Source organism: Symphodus melops (assembly GCF_947650265.1).
Source record: "Symphodus melops genome assembly, chromosome: 2".
In the NCBI taxonomy this organism is placed as follows: Eukaryota; Metazoa; Chordata; class Actinopteri; order Labriformes; family Labridae; genus Symphodus; species Symphodus melops.
The window spans coordinates 3,519,523-3,545,008 of NC_136692.1; the positions used below are offsets into that span (position 1 = coordinate 3,519,523).

Sequence of the window (25,486 nt, forward strand, 5' to 3'; positions counted from 1 at the left end):
TTTGCTTGTCTCCCAGGCGTGGCCACATACGTGTGCGTGGCCCACGTGGGCTACTGGGATCCCAAAGGCCCCGACCTCAGCAACTGCACGTCACCATGGGTCAACCACATCATGCAGAAAGTAAGTCTGAAGGCCCCTTGTGGCATCCCGTGGAGCCGCAGTCTCAAGCGGAGCAGCCATGGATACAGTCCTCCAGCAATTTGTTACGCATGAAGACGCGCTGACCACAGGGGAAGATTTAGGCCACGCATCCATCTTCATTTGTTAGCCCGAACTCCTGTTAGAGATCAGGGGGATTGTATATATAGCTGAGGGGGGGATGAAAATGTCCAATCAGGTCACTCACTCACACTGTGCTATGATCATGAAAGGACAACAGGCATCATTAGAAGCTTATTTGTGGACAGAGCCAAAGCTTTTCATAACGTTCCTCGACATTTCTTATTCTGGAAACATCTTACCAAGTTACTTATAATGTCCTGTAGTTTCAGTATGTGGCCTCGAGTGTATTCTGACATGACCCCCCCCCCCCCCCCCAACTCTCTAAAGGGTTTCCATGTTAGCCAAGCACTGAACAAAGCAGTCCCTGGGAGCAGTTTGTAAATTATGATAACAGTCACATGTTCCTGGTGTGATTTCTCTACGTTCACGTCTCTTTTTACATCGATCCTTCACCTTTCTCTCATTCCTCTTCCTCACTCCCAACTTCTCTCATCATGTTTAAATCCTCTCTCTCTCTCTCTCTCTCTCTCTCTCTCTCTCTCTCTCTCTCTCTCTCTCTCTCTCCGCCCTCTCACAGCTCCGCTCAGGTGAAACAGCAGCCATCGTGGCTCGGGAGCTGGCCGAGCAGACCAAAGGGCCTCTGCGTCCCGGTGACGTGCCGTCCACAGTGCGTGCCATGGCCCAACTAGTGGAGCTTCTGGATGTACAGTTGAGGAACCTCACCCCGGGGGGCAAGGACAGCGCCGCCCGCAGCCTCAATAAGGTACTGCAGCAGTGTGTGTGTGTGTGTGTGTGGGGGGGGGCATCGGGGTCAATCTGTGGTTAGTTCTTGCAGGCGCAGCTCGAAGAAGGAGGAATCAAACAGCTTAAGATGGAGAAAGAGGACGGATGATAGAGCGAGACATTAAGAGTAATCACGGTGCAATCAGTGTTTTTGTCTGAGACTTATCGTCCTGGGAATAAGAAAGCATCCGTGTGCAGAGTTTGATGGAGAACCCTTCGCGACACTCTCGACTTCCAGATGAAAAATAGCTGCTCTTAAACATTATTTCATCCCCCTTTTTTGTATGTTTGTCTTGGTAACTTATTTGGCTCAACATTACGAGTGACAGATAAGCGCTTTTTTAGTTCTTGGCAGCCGTTTCTCAACTCTTTCTCGAATCCTGACTGGAATTTAATAAAAGTCGGTGTCACCCTGGGATCTGTTCTTATTAAACATTCGGTGTTTGAGATGAAAACGGGCTCGGGACACTTTTTTTTTTTTTTTTAAATTTTGACGTCAGAGCTCGTTGTTTAATGAACTTCAGGCTCCGAGCTGAGGCTATGAAGATGCTGTCGACAAGCAGGACGGAGTGCTTACTTCAGGGTTACATTAATGGAAACTCGATCCTGACTGTACAGAGGATCTGTTTTTACTACTCGGATAGAGGAGGGAAGAATTTAGTCCTGCGCTTTGTTCGTGTAGGCATTCAATTAAAGAGAGTTAAATCATCGGGGAGCGGCTGACTGGATGGGCTGGCTGCTTAATGACTGACGGACTGGATGCTGGACTCTTTCCTGATTCTCCTTGCTGAGGTCAACAGTAATAGGCGGGGTTTGGCATCCAGATTGACAGCCGGTGCCACCTCTTATACAGTCAATATTTGTCCTCTGGCTTGAGCCTGTGAGACAGCGAGTCGGCTCTCCTCTCTGCCTCTTTGTGTCTCACTTCGAACACTCTGTACATCTCCTGTGTTCCTCCCTTTGAAGTAATTCATCACTGTGACACTGTGCACTGAATATATATACTTGAAGCCGTGTAAGTGGAATCAATTAATTTGTGTTTTGCTGTTGACCAAATGGCCTGTTAAAGGTTGAATGTGTAAAAAAAAAAAAGTAATCCACAGAAGAGGGGGAAAAAAAAAACATATCCTCCTGATTTCAATAATAGCCCAATTATAACACGCCGGTTTATTATGCACATTATTTTTTGTTGGGAAATTCAAATATGACCAATCACGCACAAGTGGCATTGTAATTAACGCCATCAATTCACTTGATGGTAGATGCACAGAGTGAGACAAAAAGGATTCGAGGAGCAGAGGCGATGATGAAAACAATCGGAGAGTAAAAGCAAGAAACATGATTATAGGAGCGCAGATGAAAAAGAACACGGAAAATAACAATATATTTGCACAAACGTAGTCTTTTTGTGTAATGTTGATGAAGTGAGCGTGACTGCTTTTGTGCTCCTGTGTGTGTGTGTGTGTGTGTGACTGAGAGGTGTCATATCTATAACAGCTGAATTGTTTGAATTTGCAGCTTCAGAAGAGAGAGAGGTCCTGCAGGATTTTCACACAGGTATTTCTGCCTCCTGCTCATCGTCGCCACACACCATCATTCTTTACAATCAGCATGTAATTGCAAAAAGCAAGTGTATGTATGAGCGTGATCGCACAGTACGACGCACTGCATCAACTTTTAATCCTGCATCTAAACCCTTTGAGGAGAACGAGCGTCCATGAGATCTAGCCTTGCTCTGAGGTGGACTGTAATCAGAAAAGTTTCTCCTCAAGCGGTTCGCTGCCGTTCTTGTGTTTGCAGTCTTTCATATATATATATATATATATATATTTATTATTTTTTTTACATTGAAAATAAATAGCACTGATAAGAGGCCTTGATCAATAGCAATAATAGCTCATCTATTCTGCAGCTCTGTCTGCAGAATTGTAAACAAGTCTGCCTGCAGCCAAATAACTTCCAATCCATCTCCATTCAATGACACTCCCTCTCTGCTGCTGTATGAGACAAAGGAGCGAGTGTGATGGATATTCTGCTGCGTATTGCTTGGTCACGGCCTTAAAGACAAACCAGCTTGTGATCGTGGCTCATTGTTAGCTTGTGTGTTGTCCTTTTTTTTTTTTTTGTGGCTTGTGTTGATGTTTGTTCGTTCATGTGGAGGCCATGAGTTCATCATTCATTCAGGCATGTTTCTGCTCAGCTGAAATCCTCAGGTATCCGCTGGCTGATGGCGGCAGTTCCTTGAGTGTCCACTGGAGGCACTCTGCAGAAAGCCAATGAATCCCCCTTTAGGTAGCAGGAGCAAACGCGTCAACAACCTGGTTCACAAACACGTTAAACACCTTAACTCCACCCTTTCACCTGTTGCTAGATTGATCGAAAGTTAAGATTGCGCTTCCAATGTGGCGACCGCCATTGTTCAGCTTCAGAACGCCACTTGGTGACATCACCGAGGACACACTGAATGTTTTAAACATTCTTTATAAAATCCCTTTTTTGAAACATTAAAACCTCCCTCCTCTGTGTGCTGTAGACGGGCTGCAGAGTGTCTCTTTCCCCCCCTCTGCTTCCTCCGACACACACACACACACACACACACACACACACACACACACACACACACACCCTTGATAGCCGAGCTCTTTTTCTCCTGATGCAGCCTTTTTTCCACTCTCCCCTGAAAAGTCTTAGCGTCAGCACCAGTCAGCAATGTCACATCATAGAACATGGCTTAGGAATATATGCAAGCTGACACACGCACACACACACACACACACACACACACACACTTGTGCATGCTACAAATATATAAATATATTTTCAACAATGATCTAATGCCGTCACATCTAAACTGCGTCTCCTTAATCCAGTAGATTCCAGGCAGCTGGTTACAGGTTACAGTGGAAACGCGTTCCACCCCACACCTTTGCTGTGCGAGTCATCGATTATATGATTAGCCGTAGTTATGTGAAACAAAATTATAGCAACAGTGCTGAAAGACATGTGCATGATTGGGGATGTGGCGTGGTGCTGCCCTCTCCTCCTTAATTATCTACAGCACTAATTGTCAAGTGAGGAGAGGAGGCAGGAGGTTTGGGTTCTTAATAGAGACAGAAAAATAATTGAATTCTCTCTCTCTCTATCTCTCTCTCTTTCTCTCTCTCTCTTGTTCTTCCTCCCTCTCTCTTTTTCTTCGCCCCTCCTCCTCATCCTGCTTCTCCTCTCTCCTCTTCGTCTGGGGAACTGGGGACTCGTTTCATGTACACTAAATTGGCAATTTATTCATGATGAAGTTGGTGGTGTGGAGAGGCTTTGATGCTGTAGGGTTTGGATTGATGGAGAAAGGTTGGGTCTGCGAGGTACTAGGAGAGCGTGAAAGAGAAACAAAGGGAGGGAAGGAGGGAGGAATCAGAAATGAAACAGAACGAGACTGTTTTTTTTTTTGTTTTTTTTTACAAAGGAATGGAAAGAGACGGAGTGTGAGAGACGGAGAAAAACAATAAAGGGGGCAGCAGGGAGACAGTGATGCTCAATGACAATGTCTAATTTGCCCTCTGTTTATGGATGGCGGGTCAGAACACGGCATGCTGTGAATTTAAAGCCTGATTTAGCTGCAGACTCGTCCTGTCAGGGAAGACAAACTCCAACAACAACTGACAGATAAGCCTGCTGCTCTGATGAAAACATTTTCAAAACATGCACTTTTCTCTGAGTTCATTCGAGCGGGGCAAAAGAGAGAGAGAGAGAGAGAGAGAGAGAAAAAAGCCTCTCTATTCTTTCTTCTGCTCTCGCCCCCTGTCCATACTTCTAACATCCCGACTCTGTCACTTCTCAGAGTGTGTCCTAGTGTGCGTGAGTATTCGCAGACTGTACGTCGTCCACGCACACGTGCTTGTGCGTGTGCCTGGATGTAGCTGGGAGTAGTAGAACAGCCCAGTTCTAGTCTGTCTCCCCGCTGCTGTTTACGCTGGATTACCCCAGTGCTTCAAAGCATCTCACTTCTGCCCCATTTACTGGATCCTGTGTGTGTGTGTCTGTGGTGGGGGTGTGTGTGTGTCTGTCTGTCTGTGCAGGGCGTGTGTGCACTTAAATGTGCATGCTCACACTACTACACACACACACACACACTTAAATGACACCCTTATCTCTCTCTGCAGAGTTTCTCCCCTCTTTGAAGACCCCTAAAAAACCTGTCTCAATTTAAGCCCTCAAGTCCTCGTACTTGTGCCGATAGAAATGTCACCACAGCACAAGCGCTTGCACCCTTCCCCACACACACACACACACACACACACACACACAAGGACACACGCACACACGCACACAAACACATTTATTTCATCTTCAAGTTTGTCTGGTGGACCTGAAGGAAATCACACTCCTTCTTCTCCCTTACCTATCTCACTCCTCTCAAGATGCAATCTCAGAAGCAGCGAATTAGCTTTCAATGAGAAAAAAAAAAAAAATCATATGAAATTGAAAATGTTAGATAATCGAAAGTTCAATAAAAAGCAATGAAAAGTTTAATGAGAGTCGAAAAGGGGGAGTTATCTGAAGCACATCAAAGTGAAGGAGCAGCCCCCACTAGCATGAGGGAATAGAAAGCGGTGCCACCGCCGCCGCCGTATCTGGCGTGCCTGCAGAGCGTCCTCTCCTCCGTCTCCTCTCTGCTGCCTGGACCGCTACTGTAAAGCAAGTGGAGCAGAATGATGCAGTGCAATGCTTCCCCCAGCCCCTTGTGCACACTCACACACACACACTCTAACACTCACACACACACACATTTTATATGCCAACACTCTGAGTGCACACATGCGCCCTGTGCTCTCTGCAAACACACACACACACACACACACATACCTGCCCATTAAACAAACACGCTGCCATATTGTATGTATTGCTTCTATATGTCAGCATATGGAGTCATTCAGGCACACACTGCCGATGCACCACAGAGGATGTCTTGTTATTTGCCTCTGCAGAGGCATTCGGCGTATATCTTAAGTCTTACATTTGACTTCGTGCCATCATTTTTATCTCTCATAATGGCACTCACAAAAAAAGTTTTCCAAAGAACCTGCGGATGCTGCAACATTTCAAATATCCAACAGTGCAAGCGACACAAACAACCAAATGAGTTTTTAAAAACAATCCATAACTCCTCATTCAAATTCGGACCTATTATCCTCACTTTTCCTGTGTGCTGGGATTTTTACAGAAATGTTGGCTCTGAAGAATAATGTTGAACCTCAAAATAACGCAGTTCAGATCATCTTCATAACATGCTGCCTCCCACTTATGATTATTTTAAAACAACTTTAGAATAATGTTAAAGAAAATGTCCATCACATGTTCCTTTTGCACAAGGAACTGTGTGCAAAAATAGCTTCTTTAAAGTGACCAAAATTCAAAATTGCTCCCCCCAAAAAAGTACAGTTTAGGATGATAGAAGAGTAGCTGTAATAATTACACACATTTTCATGGTTTTACAGCAACTGTGCTGCAACTGAGGATTCATTTCATTCTTAATTATTATTCTAATTATGTTCAAATTAATCAGCGTTTTGTTTATTCATAAAATGCACAACACAATCTCCCAGAGCCGGAGTTGTCTTTACTTGGTTTTGTCCAAGTCCCCGACCCTAAACTCAGAAAACTGGCTCTGTAGCCGCCTGACAATGGTTCCAATTAATGATTGATTATCAAAACAGTAGCTGCATTTTTTATTGACTTATTCATTGTTGGAGCTCGAGCTTGTCTACAGCGTGATTATCAGCGCACTGTGTTTTTCATTTTGATTTCTTTCATTAAAAAATTAGGCTAATGTAAAAGTGCAAAATTCTGCAACCAGTCCCTGTCAAAATATATGAAAATGTCTTTTATATTATTTGTATTTTTACAGCAAAAGGTGGCTGAAGGCCGCCTCAGCTCCAACTCTTTGTCTTATTCTCGATGTATCAAAGGGGAGGTCGAGATCGTATTTCCAATATGGCAACCACAGTAAAAATGCCTCCTCAGAAAGCTTAGAACCCCTGTTAGCTCCACCAATTAAAATGCACATTTTTAACAGCTGAAATACACCTTCTGACAACCTGGAACCATTAGCTCATTTTTTTTATCATGACTGATTCATTTCAATATAATTCAGCCTCAGGAGTATTCATAAATATGCAGAGTTAGCTACATGGCTGAGTTGACTGACAGCTGGAAAGGTTGTAGCTGTAAAGCCTCGGCTCCCCCTCCTTACCCGCTTTTAAAGAGAACGAAAGTTAGGGTGAGATACCATTTCCAATATGGCAGCCGGCATTGTTGGGCTTCAAATTGCCTCTTCAGAAACCAATGGGTGACATCCCTGAGACTATACGTCCATGTTTCATACAGTCTATGATCAAACCAGATCCATCACATGAGGAAAAAACTGTACGCTAAGCTGAATGGCAATAAGTCAGTGTTGAAGCCTATTGTCTTCCATCGCTGTAAACAAAATGACGGAGGCGTTTGCCAGTGTACAGGATGTGTATGCATGTGTGGGCTTACTCCTGCCTCACTCTGAATGTTTGCTCAAGCAGTGGATTAATTAGTTTTTGTTTACATGTAGCCCTCCCAAACTCATCTGATATGCATCCAAGCTAATTAGCTGCTAGCTCTAAAAAGAGGACATAATATCATCATATTAGCTCTTTGGCTAAGCTCCCATTTTCATGTGTGATATACTGTATCGCTGTGGATATCACAGTCCCAAAATAAACAGGTAGGATTAACTCCAGCTCCAGAGGCCAACTGCAGCTTTTGTAACGCGCCGTTGACACTTCCATGAGTCACCATCTACAGTGTTTCTTTATCTAGGACACTTACCCCCCGAACAGTTTCACACAAACACACTGTTTACTTCTCATTGTGTTTATGTGGTTGTCTTCCCTCCTGCTCGTCCTCGTCGCTCTAACCCTGAGTAAAAAGGGGGCAGGGAGAAAGTCAACTGGTGGATGGGTGAATGCCAATAAACGGATGTCTCTCTCTCTACCTCCTTGCCCTTGCAATTCCCTGCAGGAAACCCCTCTTTTGCTTGTATAATGGCACCTGTGTTCCTTTTTTTTTCCCACCTCTCCCATCCACCTTCCGAGAGAGAGAGAGAGAGAGAGAGAAACACTCTGAAAGAAAAAAATGTGAGCGCATTTGCAGAAGAAAAAGATGGTTTATAGTCGGAGAAAGAGAAAGGGAAAATAAAGAGACAGAGAGGAGCGTGAGATGTGTGTGTTTGATAGCACCTGTATTCGCTTTTCCGCCTCCCTTGTTCCCAGCGGATGCCTGTCACCATGGACTCACTGGACTGTTTTATCGCTCTCCCATGGCTCCCCCTTTCTTCTCCCCCCCCCCTTCTCCCCTCATCGGCTCTCTCTCTTTTTCTCTCTGTTTCTTTATCTCTCCCCGGGTCTCTTTAAAGAAGTGTGTGTGTGTGTGTGTGTGTGTGTGTGTGTGTGTGTGTTGTGTTCATGACTGAAAATGAGAAGGTGAATTCTTGGGAGCATAAAGGAATGTGAGCTGGAGACAAAATAAGTATTGTTTCACTGAGAACATTTCATCTACGCGAGCCAACTCTTCTCGCTTTGCTAATATTTTTGGATTCTGCACGGCTGGATGTGACCCAGCAGACATTATCTGATAAAACTCTAATTTCTTCTCAATCCCTCTAGTACAAGTTTTCCAACTTAAGATAAGACTGTTGCTTTAAAAAAATGAGCCAGGTTTGGAGGGTGTAGACATTTGGGGATTGCAATCAGCTAATTAGCTTAACTTTTTTTGAAGAATATTTGTGATGGTTTTTTTTTCTATTTTGAAGAATATTTGTGATGGGTTTTTTTCTTTTTTTTGAAGAATATTTGTGATGGGTTTTTTTTCTTTTTTTTGAAGAGTATTTGTGATGGGTTTTCTATCAGAAAATGCTTTTTAAAAAGTGCATTTTAAAAAGAAATAAAAAGATGCTAATGAACAGAAAAAGGTGTGGCCTACAACTTTGGAAATGCTCTTTATTTATGTTCCCACCTTCAGTTCTTTTTTTTGCCTGCCTGCCTGCATGGGAATGCCCCATTGACATCGCTAACATTAATTGTTGTCACAATTTATCAACATGATAAATGGAAAGCCTATTGCATCTCACTGACCGCTGTCGACGACACCTTGTACGGATGTCCATGTTAGCATCATTGACTGAGAGTGATAAAAGTGTGAGCGCCGGCTTCCTCTGTCTGACCTCTTGTGTTTGTGCTGCCCCAGGCGATGGTGGAGACGGTGAATAATTTACTGCAGAAACGAGCCCAAGCCGCATGGAGAGCGCTGCCCACCAGCGAGCAGCTGCACTCGGCCACTCTGCTCCTCGACACCGTGGAAACCGGCGCTTTTATGTTAGCTGACAATCTCCTCAAGACGGACACCGTGCAGGAGACCGCTGACAACATCCGTGAGTACTTTGTATTTTTCTTCTTTGTGCCCGTCCTCCAAACCCAGTGGGACATTAACTCTGGCAAGGAGCATGTTGAGATACTTTCAACCAAAGCACTTCACCTCCATTTGCTCCGGTGAACCTTCACAGAGGCCAAGTGTTGAAGGCTAATGCTGCTGCGTTGAATTGTGGGATTGAAGGAGCTCTAATGTGTTGTTGACCTCACCTGTACGACTTCACTAAAAGTGAAGCTCTTAGATTTCACCATTTTTCGTTTTTTTACAGGTTTTTTTTTTTTTTTTTGAAGAAACATAATCCCCATCAGGCTTTTATAGAGATCTAAGAATATGATGTAAGACAGTGGGCATCAATAAAAGAGTCGGCCTCACATCTATGTTTCATGATACAAATGAAAAACAAATTCAACTATCCAACTTCAAAGTGAGTAAAAATGAAAAGCATAATCCTTCATTTGTGCAATAAGACACCCAGGTCCTGAACATGTCAACACACATAGGTAGACGCAGTGTAAAATTATAATGATTATGTCATGCAAGAATAGATCGACTTTCTCTCTGTAGTTCATTACACAGCTGTGTTTAATGCCACGGTCAGCAACGGTCTAATAAACCTGGATAGCACTCCGTTGTCAAGAAGACCAAACGGTTGCTATGACGAGCTCGCTGTTGCTAGGGACGCTGCTCTGATCACAGACTCTCGGGGACTAACTTTAATGACGTCAATCTGCTGAGAGACGTCTGCTTCATTTGTTGTCAGTCTGTGGGTGAAGGAGAAAGAAGAGGCTCCTTCCCTGCGTCTCATTCCCGACTCTCTCCAACATTTAGAAACAAAACCAAAGGAAAAAAACTGTGAGTTCAAAACTGAAGTAAACATTTAGTGGGATGTGGTTTTGGGCTACGGTGGCGGTTGAAGGACTGCTAAATGGTAATAACATCAACAGACTCTGACAGTGTTGAGACAGAATAAAAAAAAACAACCTCCAAACCTGTTGGCCTTGTCTCACTCCACCATCGGTGAAAACGGTCAGCTGGGCTCGCTCATATATCAGGCTACAGAGATCACCTTTAAGCTGTTATGGATGCACCTGGAACTCGTCGATTCCAACAAAATTATTAATCATTGTGTTATTTTTCCCTGATTATTAACTCGTTAAAAAGTGATAATACATAGTGAGCGTGTTGTCATGGCGCAGGAATCCCTCCTGCTCGCCCCGTTTCCATCACGCTCATCAAACATGATCCCTTACACATCCAACAAAAAGGTGATTAAGGAAAGACTGCAAGAACATGAGATGCTAAACACTGACCTGTTGAAGTCCTGTCTTCATCTGTTTCTTATATTACGTGTTTGCGAGGAGTTCTTCAAGGGAAGAAAAAAAACTCATGGGAGTTATGCAAGAAAATGCAACTCCGATTTCCCACAGGAGACGATTCCCCGACAGGAAACTCACACTGTCTCCAGAGTGAAATCATTTAATCAGTGTGTGTGCGTGAAGAAACGGGACGAGGATGTGAAGGGATGTCAAAGATGGCCGTGTTGTGTTAATGCATCTTCTCCTAAAATCAAAGTCAAACAGCGTTAGCTTACGTTGCGTGTTCGCAGGTTGATGTATTGACTTTCCGTTTGTTCTCAACATGCTGAGAGAAACACAAAGCTTTGGTTATTGAATTCACTCATTATGCTCCTGCTTGTTTTTTAGGATGTTTTGAGTCATTTCACCAAACTTGGACTAAGAGGCACCCTGCAGCGCGCCGTCTTATCTTCTCACCGTACTTAACACAACAACAATCACTCCCACTGTTAAAGACCTTAAAGCTCCTGTGAGGAGTTTTTTAACTGGCGGTTAAACAGAGTGACATCAATATCGATGCCTCTTTATGACCAAGCAAAGCATGTAAGACCGTCGTCATGACGATATACACTCTTAATTCAATGTGTGAAAGAGCTGCTCCCCGGGGGAGGAGGAAGACAAAGTTCTGACCTGCATCCTGACAGAAAGGCCTTGTTAGCGTTTTTGTATATGAATAATAATTTATACTTTTTTAATCCCACGAGAGGAAATTCAGTTTACACTCTGTCTGAATGGACATGAACACACACATGACACACACACTCGTGCACAAACAGGATCCTCGTGACGTGCATTCATGGAGGGGTCTCAGAGTGAGGGGGGGCTGCCCACAGCCAGCGCTCCAGAGCAGTTTTTGGGTTCGGTGCCTTGCTCAGGGGCACCTCGGCAGTGCTCAGGAAGTGGTCCAAGTCAAGACCAAGACCGTCAGCATCACTGACATCAACAGCATCAACTTGTTTACATATCACCAGCAACGTCGCATCCATAACTGGGTGATATAAAAAATAAACTAGAATTAAAGTTATTCTTTCTTTGAGGAAGACTGTGATATTTTTCTTCTAATCTGGCGTGAAAAAACAGCCCGTCACTCATGGTCTTGACCTGTCTTGACTTATAATCCGGAGTCAGCCCAGTCTGGGACTGAGACAAGACCGAGTTAAAACGCTTTCATTTCCGAGACGAGACCGAGACCTTTAAAAAAGCTCCCAGGAGATTTCGAGTTCTACAGCATAACGTGGAAAAAGCTTCATGGGGAATCAGGGCCCGAACGAAAACACAGCCGAGTCGAGACGTAACGGTTCGTCCACAGGGGTCGCCAATATCAACACAAGCCGGAGTTTCCTCAGAGGAGCTTTAAAGCTAATAATCAGGAAGTGAAGACATTTATTCATGTGTTGAAAATATCACAGCCGTGTGTGGCTGGACAAACGTCTGAATGAAACCAGAAAAGATTTCAAACTCCAACAGGCCGTGTGCCATAGAGTCGATGTATTCACAGCTTTTACAGCTTTTAGGCCTGCCTGCTCCATTATGTATATCTGGCTTGTAAAGCTGTCAAAGAGAGGTCGTGATGAAGAGGTGCAGGTTGTTGTGAGAGAGAGCCTCCGACGGGTCAAAATCCACAGAGACCGTTTCCTCACCTCCAACAAACTGCAGGGAAAAAACGAGGCGTTCAGGCGTCTAAAGGCAGGGCTGAATGGCTTGCACAGAAACCATCATTTTTTATTATTTATTTATTTCTCCCGTATTTTGCTTCTGTCTTTTTCTCTCTCTCTCTCTCTCTCTCTCTCTCTCTCTCTCTCCCCTCTCCCTCCACTTGTAGGCGGAATTGACAAAGCAGAACAAAGCTAGTTATTATGGCGTTGTGCACATCACTTTCCTCTCGTCTCCCCACTTCCTCCTCCTTCCATCATCTCTCCTCTCATCTTCTCGCACTGATCCCCTCATCATTGGGCCGTGGAATGAGGCAGAAACACTGGAGAGAAAGAGAGGGGGGGGGGACGGCACTTTTCTTTTCATGCCTTTAGACGATGATACATCTGTGAGCCGTCGTTTCATATGCGCCCGGACCAGCGCGTTGCACTCACTAATGTTTCCTTTGATTATCCTCCTGTTTACTCCCCTTTTCATTTGATATTTGAGCGTTTCCTGCACACGACGTCTCCCCAGGATTCACTTTATAAAGTCAGAGATGAAAAAGTCGTGGAGGAGGAGGAGCAGGGGAAGAAGAAGACTGGATGAGTGCATGCTTGAGGGGTGGATGATGACGGCGGTGGTGGAATGTCAAATTATACTCTAAGGGGTTTCTTTTGCTCACTTTCACATCAGCGGGCAATGAAATCACAGTTATTTAAGCCGCACAACGCAGCGATAACGTTTCAGACTTCGCCCCTTATCACAGACAGTAGAGACAGGTTCCACAAAGTCAGTCAGCACAACATGACTCGCCTTATTCTCACTTGAGTTGAAGCGGGGGGAAAAAAAGAAGAAGATTCCCTGCAACCGGCATCCCACACACGTTCACCTCACATCAATTAAAACTCACATCTTGTCAAATTCTTCTTCTTCTTCTTTCCCTCTTTAAGCACTTCATAAATACGGTTACATAAACAGCGAGAGAGAGAGAGAGAGAGAGAGAGAGAGATAGGCTACCACGTTTCTGAAGAACTTAAAACGGGAAATTATCTTTTTGTGGATTTTTTTTTTTTTTTTTTGGTCTCTGAATTCCTCTTCTTTCTGTGCCGTTAATCTTCCCTCCCAGCTAATCCAGTGGGCAGATCCACCATGATTATCTCTTCCTTTTATTCATAACGGGCCCTATACCGCCTCTCATCTCTCTCTCTCTCTCTCTCTCTCTCTCTCTCTTTTTATCCTCTCCTTCTTCTATCCTTTCTCTCCGTCTCCTCCCTCTCCACTTTCTTCATTGCACTTTTTAAGACCCCCTGTTGTCCTTCAGAGGAAAGAGAGTGATCGGAATAAATTACGAGTGACGCATATTTAAAAAAAATAAAATAAAATCTTAAAGAAGCGGCTGCAGCTACCGCAGGTGCTATTATTGTCTTAGCTTGTGTGTTGGGCTGTGAATCAGACAGATGAACAAACAGCGTTATTAATAGAAGCAAAACAGCGATTTGAAAGGGATAACACAGCGAGCGCGCGTGATAACGATAATGAACAAGTGTGTTTCTTAGGAGGAGGATTGTCATGACAAGGATGCTTTAATTAGATTAGACTCAGCGTGTTTTGATACCCCGCCGCTGCTGTGCGTGTGTGTGTGTGTGTGTGTGTGTGTGTGGGGGTGTGGATGCGAGCGTTCATGTATGTGCCTGAGTGTGGGTGGGACCATGTCTCATATTTGTGTGCATGCACAGCTTGGTCGTTTATTTTGGCTCTGGTGCAAGTCAGGAACACTTAACCAGTGTTTTTCTTCCCTTATGCCAGTATTTGCATATTATCAGTGTCTGTGTTTATGTCTGCTGGCCTCACTCTGCCTCCATTTCCTCCTCCAGACCTCACTATCTCCCGCCTTTGTGCCCTATCTATTGTACTCTTCCCGAGAACATCGTCTTCCATCGCCACTCTGGCCCGTTCCTCTCAACAGGTCTCCGTGTTTCCCGTCTCCCATCCATCCGATTTCCTCTTTTTTTCATTTGACCTATTCCGACAAACACTTCTCCTCGACCTCCTCAAATTCCTTTCCTTTCACCCTCTCCTCGTCCTCCTCCGCACTCATTTCCATCTGAGCATGTCCTTGTGTTGTTTGTTTGATCAGGGAGCTGTTTTCTCCATGAAAGCAGTGTCTAAATCACCGAATCGCTCGGAAGCACAAGATAGCGATACACCAAAGGTATAATTAGTCCTTAATTAGAAACTTTATCTAACACATTACACGGCCGTAATCGGGGATGAGCTAACGAACCTGGATGGTGAAAATTAGATTCCCACAATACAACAGAGAGCGGATTATCTACCTCAATGTGCCGGACCGGTTGCCTGGAGACATGGTTTGCCTTTTCTTCAGTGTAAAAAAAAAAAAATCCAAGTTATTTCACTTTGATGCGTGTCAGCTTTTTCATTTTCTTTGTTAAGAGAGAAGCTGAAAAACTGCTGCAGGATTCATGGCCGTGTTCAGCTGCAAAGCACTTACTGAGAAAACACGGTTATTACAAGAGGCTGCAAAACAAACCTGATGCAACGGGCTGTGCAAAGACTTGACATTAGGCTGTGCGTGTGTGTGTGTGTGTGTGTGTGTGTGTGTTTGCGTGTTTGTGTGTGTGTGTGTTTCAGAGCTGGAAGTGGCCAGGCTCAGCACGGATGGGAACCTGGCCGACTTGACATTCCCTCAGTCAGAACTACACGGAAACTCCATCCAGCTGTCAGCCAGCACTCTGAAGCAGCACGGCAGGAACGGTAGAGAAATCTCTCTCTCTCTCTCTCTCTCTCTCTCTCTCTCTCTCTCTCTCTCTCTCTCTCTCTGTCTATTTCTGTCATCATTGTTTAAGCCAGCAATTATCCAGCGCACCCATCTCCCTGCTCCCGTGTGTCTCCTTCCAGGTGAGATCAGGATGGCCTTTGTCCTGTACAGGCACTTGGGTTCCTACCTGTCCACAGAGAACGCCAGCGTCCGACTGAGCAGCGAGGCCGTCTACCCTAATTACTCTGTGATCGTCAACTCGCCCGTCATCACCGCATCCATTAACAAAGAGAGCAATAAGGTGTACCTGTCGGAGCCCGTGGTCTTCACTGTCAAACACCTGCAGGTAAGAGGGGGCGTGAAGGCGACGACTTCCTTCCACCAAGCAAGGAAGAATCACTTGTGCTCTGAGATAACGGGCTACTAATGAAAGGTCAAAGGTCAACGCTGCTGTTATTACATCTTCTCCTCATGCAGCAAATCCCATGGAAATTAAAAGAAACTGAAATTAATTCAGCTGGTGAACACGGGTCGTGTGTGTAGCCAAAGCTGGAAATACTAAATTCTGCTGGACTGTGTTACCTCCTGATAAAAATAGTGTTAGAAATCAGAGTGTGTGGGGGCGCCGGTGGCCTTGTGCTTGATGCCTGCGCCCCTCGTACAGGGCCTCGGGTCCTCCGAGTGGGCGGCCAGGTTTCAGGTCCGACCTGTGGCTCCTTTCCCGCATGTCGCTCACCGCTCTCTCTCTCTCTGATTTCTGACTCTGTCCTGTGACTAAATGATGGCGTAAAAATAAACCTTAAAAATAACATTAAAATAAATCTGTCCGTGGTTCCATGTGACATGTTTTCATCCTAAACATAAACATGGCCGCTGAAGTGTTCACTTACGTGCTATCGATGGTATCAAAGTGTGCATTGATATCAAGATTAAACTGATGTTGATGCACAGCCGATAGCTGCATGCCAACTCTGCGGTGTGCCCCCTAGAGGTATCCTCCGGTATCACGCAGCGTGCACAGCCAAGTATGTGGACAAATATGTGACGCGGCTGATTGTGCACGCCAACACAAGGTTAAACTGTGAACGTGTTGAAAGTAGGCGCCCGATGTCCTCGTCCATATTACAGAAGAATGACTCAACAACAATAACTCCACATCGTGGTGCTCGACGCCACTCTTTTATTTTGCTCATTCGACACACAAATGTTGATCCAGTTGGTGATCCAGCCTGCGGGCCGAAAAAAAAAAAAACGGATCCTCACTGTCTCACTTGCTCATTCTGTGAGTGACCATACAAACCCAACACACACAGGCTCATCAGTTTACACAACACAAGCAGCTCTCCTACACTCCACAATCTCACACAAGAAGCGTGGACACGCCGCCGCCACCGCCGCCGCCACCTCCTGCCATGGCTCTCTGTTTATTTGTTGCTGCATCCTGTCCCTTCTGTTTGTTGTCTTGTTGTTGTGTGTGCTTGACTCCCTCTCCTTGTTTCTTCCTCTCCATCCTTTTCCTCCACCACCTCCTCCCACCATTTTTCTCACCTCTTTTTTGGCTCTCCCGACGCTCCGTGTATCTACCTCCCACCTCCCCATGACTAAGTATCTGTGCTCTCTCTTTCCTGCTCCATCACCTCTCTTTCTTTATTTGTGGTTCCTCTCTCACTCACTCTCTCTCTCTCTCTCTTCCTCCTCCCTTGCCCCTAGCATTCGGAAGAGAACTTCAATCCCAACTGTTCGTTCTGGAGTTACTCCAAACGCACCATGACAGGAATCTGGTCCACGCAGGATTGTCGTCTCCTGGCTACCAATCGCACACACACCAGCTGCTCCTGCACACACCTCACCAGCTTCGCCGTGCTCATGGCCCACGTGGAGGTCAAGGTAGGCGTTTAATTCTGCTTCTTCCTGGACGAGCGGGAGTGGGATTACAGGATTCGTTGTTTGCGGTTTTATTCGCAGCGGCTGGCGAGGCCGGATGACGCTTTCTAAAAAAAAAAAGCTGTGGACGGCAGGAAGAGAAGCCGACCACAACATCTGGAAAATAGATTTCAAATCTCCAGACTCTCCTGCAGTGAATAATCACACTTGGCAGGGATAATTTTTACAATTGATTCGTCAAGCCAGATGATGACATTGGGCTGACAAAAGAAATATGCATTTTTGAATATCAGCGATGCAGTCTGTGGATGTTATAAAGCACCACATGAGAGATAAAAGCTGCTGGCCCTCTTTTGTGCAAAGATGATATTTGACTGCTCAGAAAGTGAAGGTGGCTCATTTATTTTGATATCCTTGAGCCACTGTCTGCAGTGGATAAAAGCCTCATTGTCCCACTATGTGTGTGGGATAAGTACTTTTTGTCTCCCTCTTTTGTTTCGTTAAGACTTCGTTTCTCCTCACAAATCAGCTCTTGTAACTGGAGATATGCTGTGACACCCAGTCTCTCCCTCCGGGCCAGAGATTGTGTGTTACTTCCAAAGGGGTCATGGTCAGAGCTAGCTCGCCAGCTCTTTGTGAGCACAGTGTGGGGGTTTGAGCAGTAGATCCATCACAGCAGTGCTGTGTTGAACATTGCTCTGGCTGCCAGGTTGCAGGACACTGATGGATAGAGCCAGCACACCTGTGCAACACGGCGTGACGCTGTGGCCCTGAACGCTCAGCGACACACAGCCCCGACTCGCACAAGTCAGCAGAACAGAGGCGGGTCTGTTCTTATAGTATGTCCCAAGTTACAATAGTATGACTCATATGTTTTCCACAATCAGAGGGTAAACAAAGCTAAATATAGCCTGCTGAAGCCTCCATCTTTTCTTCCACTCTCCACAGAAGCCAGAGAGCATGCACGACCTGCTCCTAGATGTAATCACATGGGTGGGGATCCTGCTGTCGCTGGTCTGCCTCCTTATCTGCATCTTCACCTTCTGCTTCTTCCGTGGACTGCAGAGTGACCGCAACACCATCCACAAGAACCTCTGTATCAGCCTGTTCATCGCTGAGTCACTGTTCCTGGTCGGGATCAACAGGACCGATCAGCCGGTAAGAAGGGCGCAGGGTTTGCTTTCTGTGTGTGTGTGTGTGTGTGTGTGTGTGTGTGTGTGTGTGTGTGGTGGACAACACACAAGCACGGCTGGCTCTGTGTCACGAGGTAAAAGTCATAGACTGTCCATAAATTTGAGTTTTATGTTAGAGCCCAAAATGTAACAACGACCTGAAATGTTACCAATAAAATTGATAACGTAACAAAATGTAACAAGTTGTTACATCATGGGTCAAGCAAAATATTTTATTCCTCTGATAATGTAACATTTTAGACATTTGTTATGTTTTGGGCTCAACATTTTCTCACGTTATTGAGCAGTTTTTAAATTTTTTTAATGCTCCGACATGAACCCATGTTTTGGTTGCAATGTCTTAGCAAAGCATTGTGGGAATTTACTCAACTTCAACTCAACCCTTCGCCTGCACTTCGACACTACCTGGCGGGAATGCTGGCCGAAGATCAAGGTCACCGTTACATCCCCGAAACCGATTGATGGTCGTGATGAAGACAAACCCACACGCATAAGCTAACGTTTGTTTAAGAGAAGGAGACACATGCAGTGAGTCATTTATTTACATAAACAGAGAGATGAAGCACAAAGAAGAATCGGGTGGATGTGAGTGTCATGCATGCTTGTGTGGTGTGATGAAAGGATGTTTAGTGCCTGAGAGAAATCAACCCTGCAGGAAGAGAGCGTCTCAGTCAGATAGGCCTGTGGATTACTGTCACAGTGATCAGCACTCTTTAAAAAACACAAGACATTACATATGCAAACAAACAAACGAGACAGTGCCAACATCCCAAAGAGCTCCACTGCACTCTGCCATTAAAACACACAAAGGACGGGGGGGGTCAGTTTAGATTTGGTCCCACCAGTTTGTGGTTCTCACATAAATAAACACTTTCCTTTTAAGGCGACGATGAGAGTTTTGAAAGGCGCCTTTTAATAAAATGCATTACTATTATTATTATTATTATTACGATTCTGTGATTCTGCTGTTTCTGTCAGGTTGTATAACATCGAGTGACAAAGGTGAAGAGTCGGATGAGTTGTAAGAAAAACACCACACAGCGTTCACCTATGAAGGACACGATTCTACTATCAGGGTGTAAATGCTGATTTCTGCTGAAAACATTTTGACATTTTTCTGGGGCTTTGGAAGGCAGCCTCTAGTGGACTGTCGAGAAACTGCAGTTTTTTTGTACTTCCACATCGGCTTCATTAGTGACACCAGACACTTGGACCTCGCTTAGCGTGAGGCGTCCACCTTTTTAGAGTATTCGGCTGTTGTGCACTGACATCCATGTTTGATGCATTGTCTTTTGTCCTCGCTGAAACTTTGCCTTTTATGAGCATACAGTAAGCTTATGGGACACGTTAAAGGACTCTGACTCGGCTGTTTGTGTCTCTCAATTAACTTACACAGCAGCTACACACGTAAATCCAGCAGAACAGAAACAACATTAACAAAATCAGGTCAAATCAGTTTTACTTCTACACATCCACATCGAACAAATCAGGGATTCACCTCAGAAAGATTCCTTATCTGTATACAAAGCTGCGTCCACTTTTCTCTCTGGAAAGATCAATGCCTGTGGTTTTTTAGAGAGCAGGACTGTATGACAGAAGTTTCAAAGTGGGAGGCTGCTTTCCCTTTTTTTTTTTTTTTTCCCCCCCCAGTCTGTCCTGGCACAGGCTTGGCACAGCTGATCACTGACCGATACACTCTTAGAAGAGTGAATTGTGAAATGTTTACTAACTTTCTGTCAGTAGTTGACCACATTTGCCGCTACGTGAATTAAAAAAAGAAAAACCCAGCAGATTTGATGAATGCAGCATTCCCAGGATAAATGAAAAACAGACGTTTCTCTGGGTGGCAGAAAACCATATATGTATCCAAACCAGCCGAGATTATGCAACTTTATCCCGTGTATTGTGACATTTCCCCCTCTGCAGCTCCAAACTGAGACAAGAGGAAGAATAACAAACCGGTGCCGTGTGTGTGGGCAAAAACAAACTCGTTGGCTAACTCAGAGCTCAAGCATTACCTTGTTAAACAACTCAAAGTGATGTGTGTACCTTGTTCACGGGCTCTTGGGATTGGTTGCATATAAATTGAGTTGTGTTGTTTATTCAGCAAAAACTCCGTTTTCCATGATGTCATCCCTTTGATTAATTGTGCTTCAGTGTGTGGCGAGATGAGGAAGGATCGCTGAGGACGAAACGTGAAGACGTGAGGTTTTTATTCTGCTTAAATGACAGGATGAACTAAATATAATAACAATGTAGAGGCCAAAGAACTCATTTTGTTGTTCTGTAGTCTGTTCCCAGTTGCAGCAGAACTGCACACCGTACTTATTACACTGGCGGCTTTATTGGCTGGATATTGTATTCAAGCTCATGCATTAGCTTTGTTTTTAGCCGAGGTTATATTGATGCTGCTCTTCAGTGTTCACTCGCCTTTTGTTAGTCTTCCCCCCCTCAGGCTACAGTAGCTGCAGTCGATCACTTCTGCCAGGGAATCCCTGTGGTTGTGAGGAGGATGTTTTAAAATAATCAAATGTTCACGAATCAAGCCCACGTGAGGCGGGATGCTGAATATGGTATTCAACCTGCGCTTGCTAAAAGAGCTGCTGTCATGTCGTTTTCAGACAACACCCCCAGCGTGCACACATCAGTGACGGAGTGAAAAATAAACGTGAATGCATTCAGTCCTGTTTGGTGAACAACGCTGCAGCTCCTGGTCTGTGTAAGGAAGTTTATTTATGAAAAACACATAACATGAAGAGCATTTAAAGAAACGTGACATTGAGCTAAAAGAAGGAGCGTATTGAGGAATGAGGAAGTGACTCATCAGAGAGCTAGTCGGAGTGTTTAGCTGTGTTATAGGACTTTCAAAGTGATGTAGCAGTAGTGGCTGCAAATATTGATCAGGGAAGAACTTGCAGAGAGGTGTCACTTGCTTTCTTCTTTCTCGCTTCTTTGTCCCCTGTAAAGAACATATTGTTACACAATGTCAATTAAAACTGGAACTTTGGATTTTCAGTTCTTCAGTGGCTCCGGCCATCTTCACATCGACATTCGGTGCAGGGATCTTCCTATCGACTCACGTCCCTGTTCATTAGACAGAATTTAACTTCAGACAACTTGTCTAAAGTTAGGAAAACTCTCACCAAACATTTTATCAACCACGGCTCAACATTGCCTCACAGCGTCCACGTTACACTGGTTGCCGAGTGTCGCTAACATTAGCAACGCTAGCACCTCCAGCCTGCGCTCCTTACAGGTTTACGTCAACATGCCTGTGCTGGTTACGAATCACACCAGTCAAGTGGTTGAATGCCCGTTCAACCTGACACACCCTGCGCTAAAAAACTCTCCTTGTTCTAGATCACAACACCGCCAGACTCGGGCGCTGATAAGCTAGTGGTTGTCTTGCGCATCTCGTGAATGGAGGCTAAACTCCCTTATCGCAGCTGTCGTGGGTTCGAATCCGATGTCTGCCCTTTGCTGCATGCGACCCCACTCTCCCCATCCCCACATGTCCCGTCTCTGTTCAGCTGCCCTGTCCAATAAAGACTACGCACCATCCATCCATTGCGCTGGTTTACATCCAGGAAGTAGAGCATGAAGGGATTGAGATGGAACTACAGCCCCAGCTAGTGGTGGGCCGCTGCATTACAGCTTACGTGGATTACATTTGACCGGCATTATGGTCCTGAATTAATGCAAATGTTCTTAATTAGTAATGCTGGTACCAACTAGCAGGAGTTGACGATATTTAACCATAAAGTCATCTCATACCTCCTTCAAAGCAAAAGTGATTCAAGGTAACTGTGTCACTGTGAATTGGCTGTATGTCATATTTGCATCAGAATATCAAGTGCTATTCAATGCTCTTGAGTCCTAAGGATCAGCGTTGCATCAAAAAAAAAAAAAAAAAGAGTTCATGAATTCAGCGTGCTCCACTTCTCTTTGGTTGTAGCATTTATTAATAACAGTGAAGCCTCTCAAAGCCTCTATTCTTTTACCAGCAGTGCCCTCTTTAGAGTAGCAAGGTGGATTTTCTTTTTTTTTCTTTTTTTTCAAATTGACTCTTATCGTGTGATCCTAAAAGTGGTCCTTCTCTCTCTGCAGCTCTGAAGGCTGGTGCATATAGGGCTAAAGAGAATTCACTAGTCAAACCCTAATTTGTCATTTTCTGTTGTTTTTTTTTACTCCCTCTACACAAACCTTACCAGATTGGGACTTTCCTTCACAGTTAATGAGGCATGACTTTTGCTGCTCATGTGGAACTGTGCTCAGCTTTCTGCAGCTCACAACTGCAGAGCAAGAGGAGGGGTAACAAAAATGTGCAGCTAGCTGTGAAAGAAAAAAGACCTTACCTGACTCTATTGTGGGCAAAAACAAACACATTGGCGAGCTCAGAGCTCAAGCATTACCTTGTTAAACAACTCAAAGTAATGTGTGTACCTTGTTCAGGAGCTCTGGGGATTGGTTGAGCTTTGTTGCATGTAAATTACAATTCACAAGCTCAAGGTTTTTCCGTAGGCTGTTTTACTCACAGTGAGTAGATCAAATGTACAATCCCTTTTTCCCTTAAAAAGAAAAGTGGGACAATAAAACAAAATGTGATGATTTGCATAATGTTTAGACCACTTATTGGCTTGAAAATAGCAACAAAACAACATGTCAAATGCTAAAACTGAGAAATGTCATGGATTTTGGGAAATCATATGACAATTATGAATTTTATGCCAGCAACAGGTTTCTAATAAAGTTAAAATAGCCTCATATTTACAACTCTGTTGCATCACTTTTTCTTGTAAGAAGACATTTTCAGGCGTTTTTGGAGGTGAAGCCAAATACTATTTTTGCATAATGACAATAAAGGCTTTCTATTCTATCTGAGGAGACTTAATTTGTGTCATTTTGAAAGTTCTCCCTCGATGTAGGATATCAGCTGTTCAACGGTTCAGGGTCTCCTTTGTTTGATGTGACACAAAGGTCAGGAGTCAAAGCAGTTCAATTAAACAAACAATTTGTATCAAGAATCTTTATATTAAAATATCTAAGTAGATTAAAATGGACTAAACTTATCTTATATATTATATTTTAGTAGTTTTATAATTTTAATGGGACGTGTCTTGTCGAGGCGGGACGGACAGAATGTTTATCGTTGCCATGGAAACCCCGGATGTAACATCGAAGACGGCTGCATAAGGAAGTGGGAGCTGCCGTGCTGTTGATAAAGATATCAATGACACTTGGTTGCATTGCAGGTAAACATATTCCCCTCCTCAGGTCAGTTTGGCCCATTCGTCTTTATTACGTCAACAGTGTGTGTGTGTGTGTGTGTGTGTATGTGTGTGTGTGTGTGTGTAGCAGAAAGAACTCCCGTGATTCCCCGCTGGCCTGCACGTCACCTTCTGTTATTGTAGTATTGATTGAGAGCCGAATCCACATATTGTATCTTTAAACGCTGGCACTACAGAGCCATGCTGCAGCTGTTTGTCCAGAATGTGGTTTAGTCGTTGGACTCGTTCATGTGGAGCAGCGTGAGGGTCTGAGGGCCTGCAGATCGCGGCCACCCAGTAATATGTGTTTTTGGCCTTGTCTCCTGCATTTAAAGATTTTCTTTTCTTCTTAACTGGGAGATATTTTCTTCAGTTGTTCTTTTTTAAGCATTCCACCACTTTTCCACTCGTTTGTTCTTCCATTACAACCTTTTTGAAAGCTAATGAGCTGTGGCAAAGTCGGTCGCCTCTCAACTGGAGGGCCGAGGGTTCGATCTCCAGCAACGACAAGATGCAAAGAGGGACATATGGCTTAAATCCAGTTCCTTTAACTGCCATCAATTGATACATTTGTGACTTATCACTGTCAACTCTGGGCGGCTGCGGCTCATTGGGTAGAGTTTGTCGTCTCTCAACCTGAACCTCTACCATCAGTGTACAGTATGAATGTGTTGGAGTGACCTGCGGTGTGTGAAAGTGCTTTGAGTCGTCACCACTAGAAAACCAATATACAAGCTCAAGTCCATTTCAAATTCAAAGTGTGCATATCATTTTCCAAAAACAGTCACAACTCTCAGCTCTCCCGTCTTTGTGCTCTTTTCAAATTTGAGTTTTCAGTCTTTACATTTCACACAACACCCCAGCTGTCTGGGTATCAGGGTCGTACGATGATGTCATACGTTGTTCCTTTAATATCGTCTTTCTACATGTGTTTACTTTCAGCACAGCTGCAAATGTTCCATGCACTGAAAGAAGAAGTTCTTTCCATGATTCCTGCAGCATGTTTCAGAATCCTTCAGCCACAGTTTGTAAAGCAATTATTAAAATACGATTGAGGTTTTCCAAACAATACAAAGCTCCTCTCCTGATCATGCTCAGTGCCGGTCTTTAGCTCAAACATCAGGGCTGACATTGTCTGCGTCCGAGTCAGCCAGTGCTGCTCAATCCATATGGTTTGCATTCAATACGCCAATCATGGATTAGGACTTGGACAGAGGCACTTCCGCAAAATCCCTGTGGGTCAAATATCTGTGATGAGACATTCTCCTATAATTCCTCTGGGCAAGGTCATCCAAATATAATCAGCATATAGAGTAAGGAGCTTTGACGTGTGGACACACTGCCACCGTATTGCTGTCGTATACAAAATAACAGTTCTTGAAAAGTCTTCCTGTCAGGTGGCCTGGGATGTCTCTGAGCTGTTTTGAGTCATTGCAGAGAGTGTGTGTGTGTGTGTGTGTGTGTGTGTGTGTGTGTGTGTGTGTGTGTGTGTGTGTTGTTGAGGCACTCGCTCAGGGCTGCATCCGTTATCTCCTCGGTATTCAGCGAGCCTCGGAGCAGCGTCATTCAGCCGAGCGTCCTCATTCTCGCTGCAAATGAAGAGACAACACCCATGTGATTGGATGCATTCTGACATTGAGGCTGGCTAATTTTCTGTTTTGTGTCTTTATGTGGGAGGCGTCATGTTTCTTTGTTTGAATGTGTGTGCGTGTGTGTGTGTGTGTGTGTGTGTGTGTGTGCGTGCCATTCTCCTGTTAATTACTGGTGACTATTTGTGACCTCCATTAACATCCTTAGCGTCACTTAGCTCGCTGCCGGTTAAGCCAGTAATTCCAGCGGGAAAACTAAATGACTTTGCATAAGCAGCCATGTTTTTTTTTTTCGTCTTCCTTTTTTTACCTGTGTGTGTGTGGT

The 25,486-nt window shown here is 44.5% G+C and overlaps 1 protein-coding gene across 8 annotated transcripts in view; it reads left to right on the top strand.

The window, feature by feature from the left end:
* Positions 1-25,486, top strand: part of adgrl3.1 (adhesion G protein-coupled receptor L3.1) — a 133,630-nt gene that overhangs the window by 86,904 nt on the left and 21,240 nt on the right. For all 8 annotated transcript variants that reach the window (XM_079337861.1, XM_079337863.1, XM_079337864.1 and 5 more), the window contains exons 9-16: positions 17-120; positions 800-985; positions 2,524-2,562; positions 9,277-9,460; positions 15,102-15,224; positions 15,369-15,574; positions 16,939-17,115; positions 18,061-18,270. In XM_079337861.1, coding sequence (XP_079193987.1) covers positions 17-120; positions 800-985; positions 2,524-2,562; positions 9,277-9,460; positions 15,102-15,224; positions 15,369-15,574; positions 16,939-17,115; positions 18,061-18,270 — 1,229 coding nt within the window. The remainder of the gene's footprint in view (positions 1-16; positions 121-799; positions 986-2,523; positions 2,563-9,276; positions 9,461-15,101; positions 15,225-15,368; positions 15,575-16,938; positions 17,116-18,060; positions 18,271-25,486) is intronic.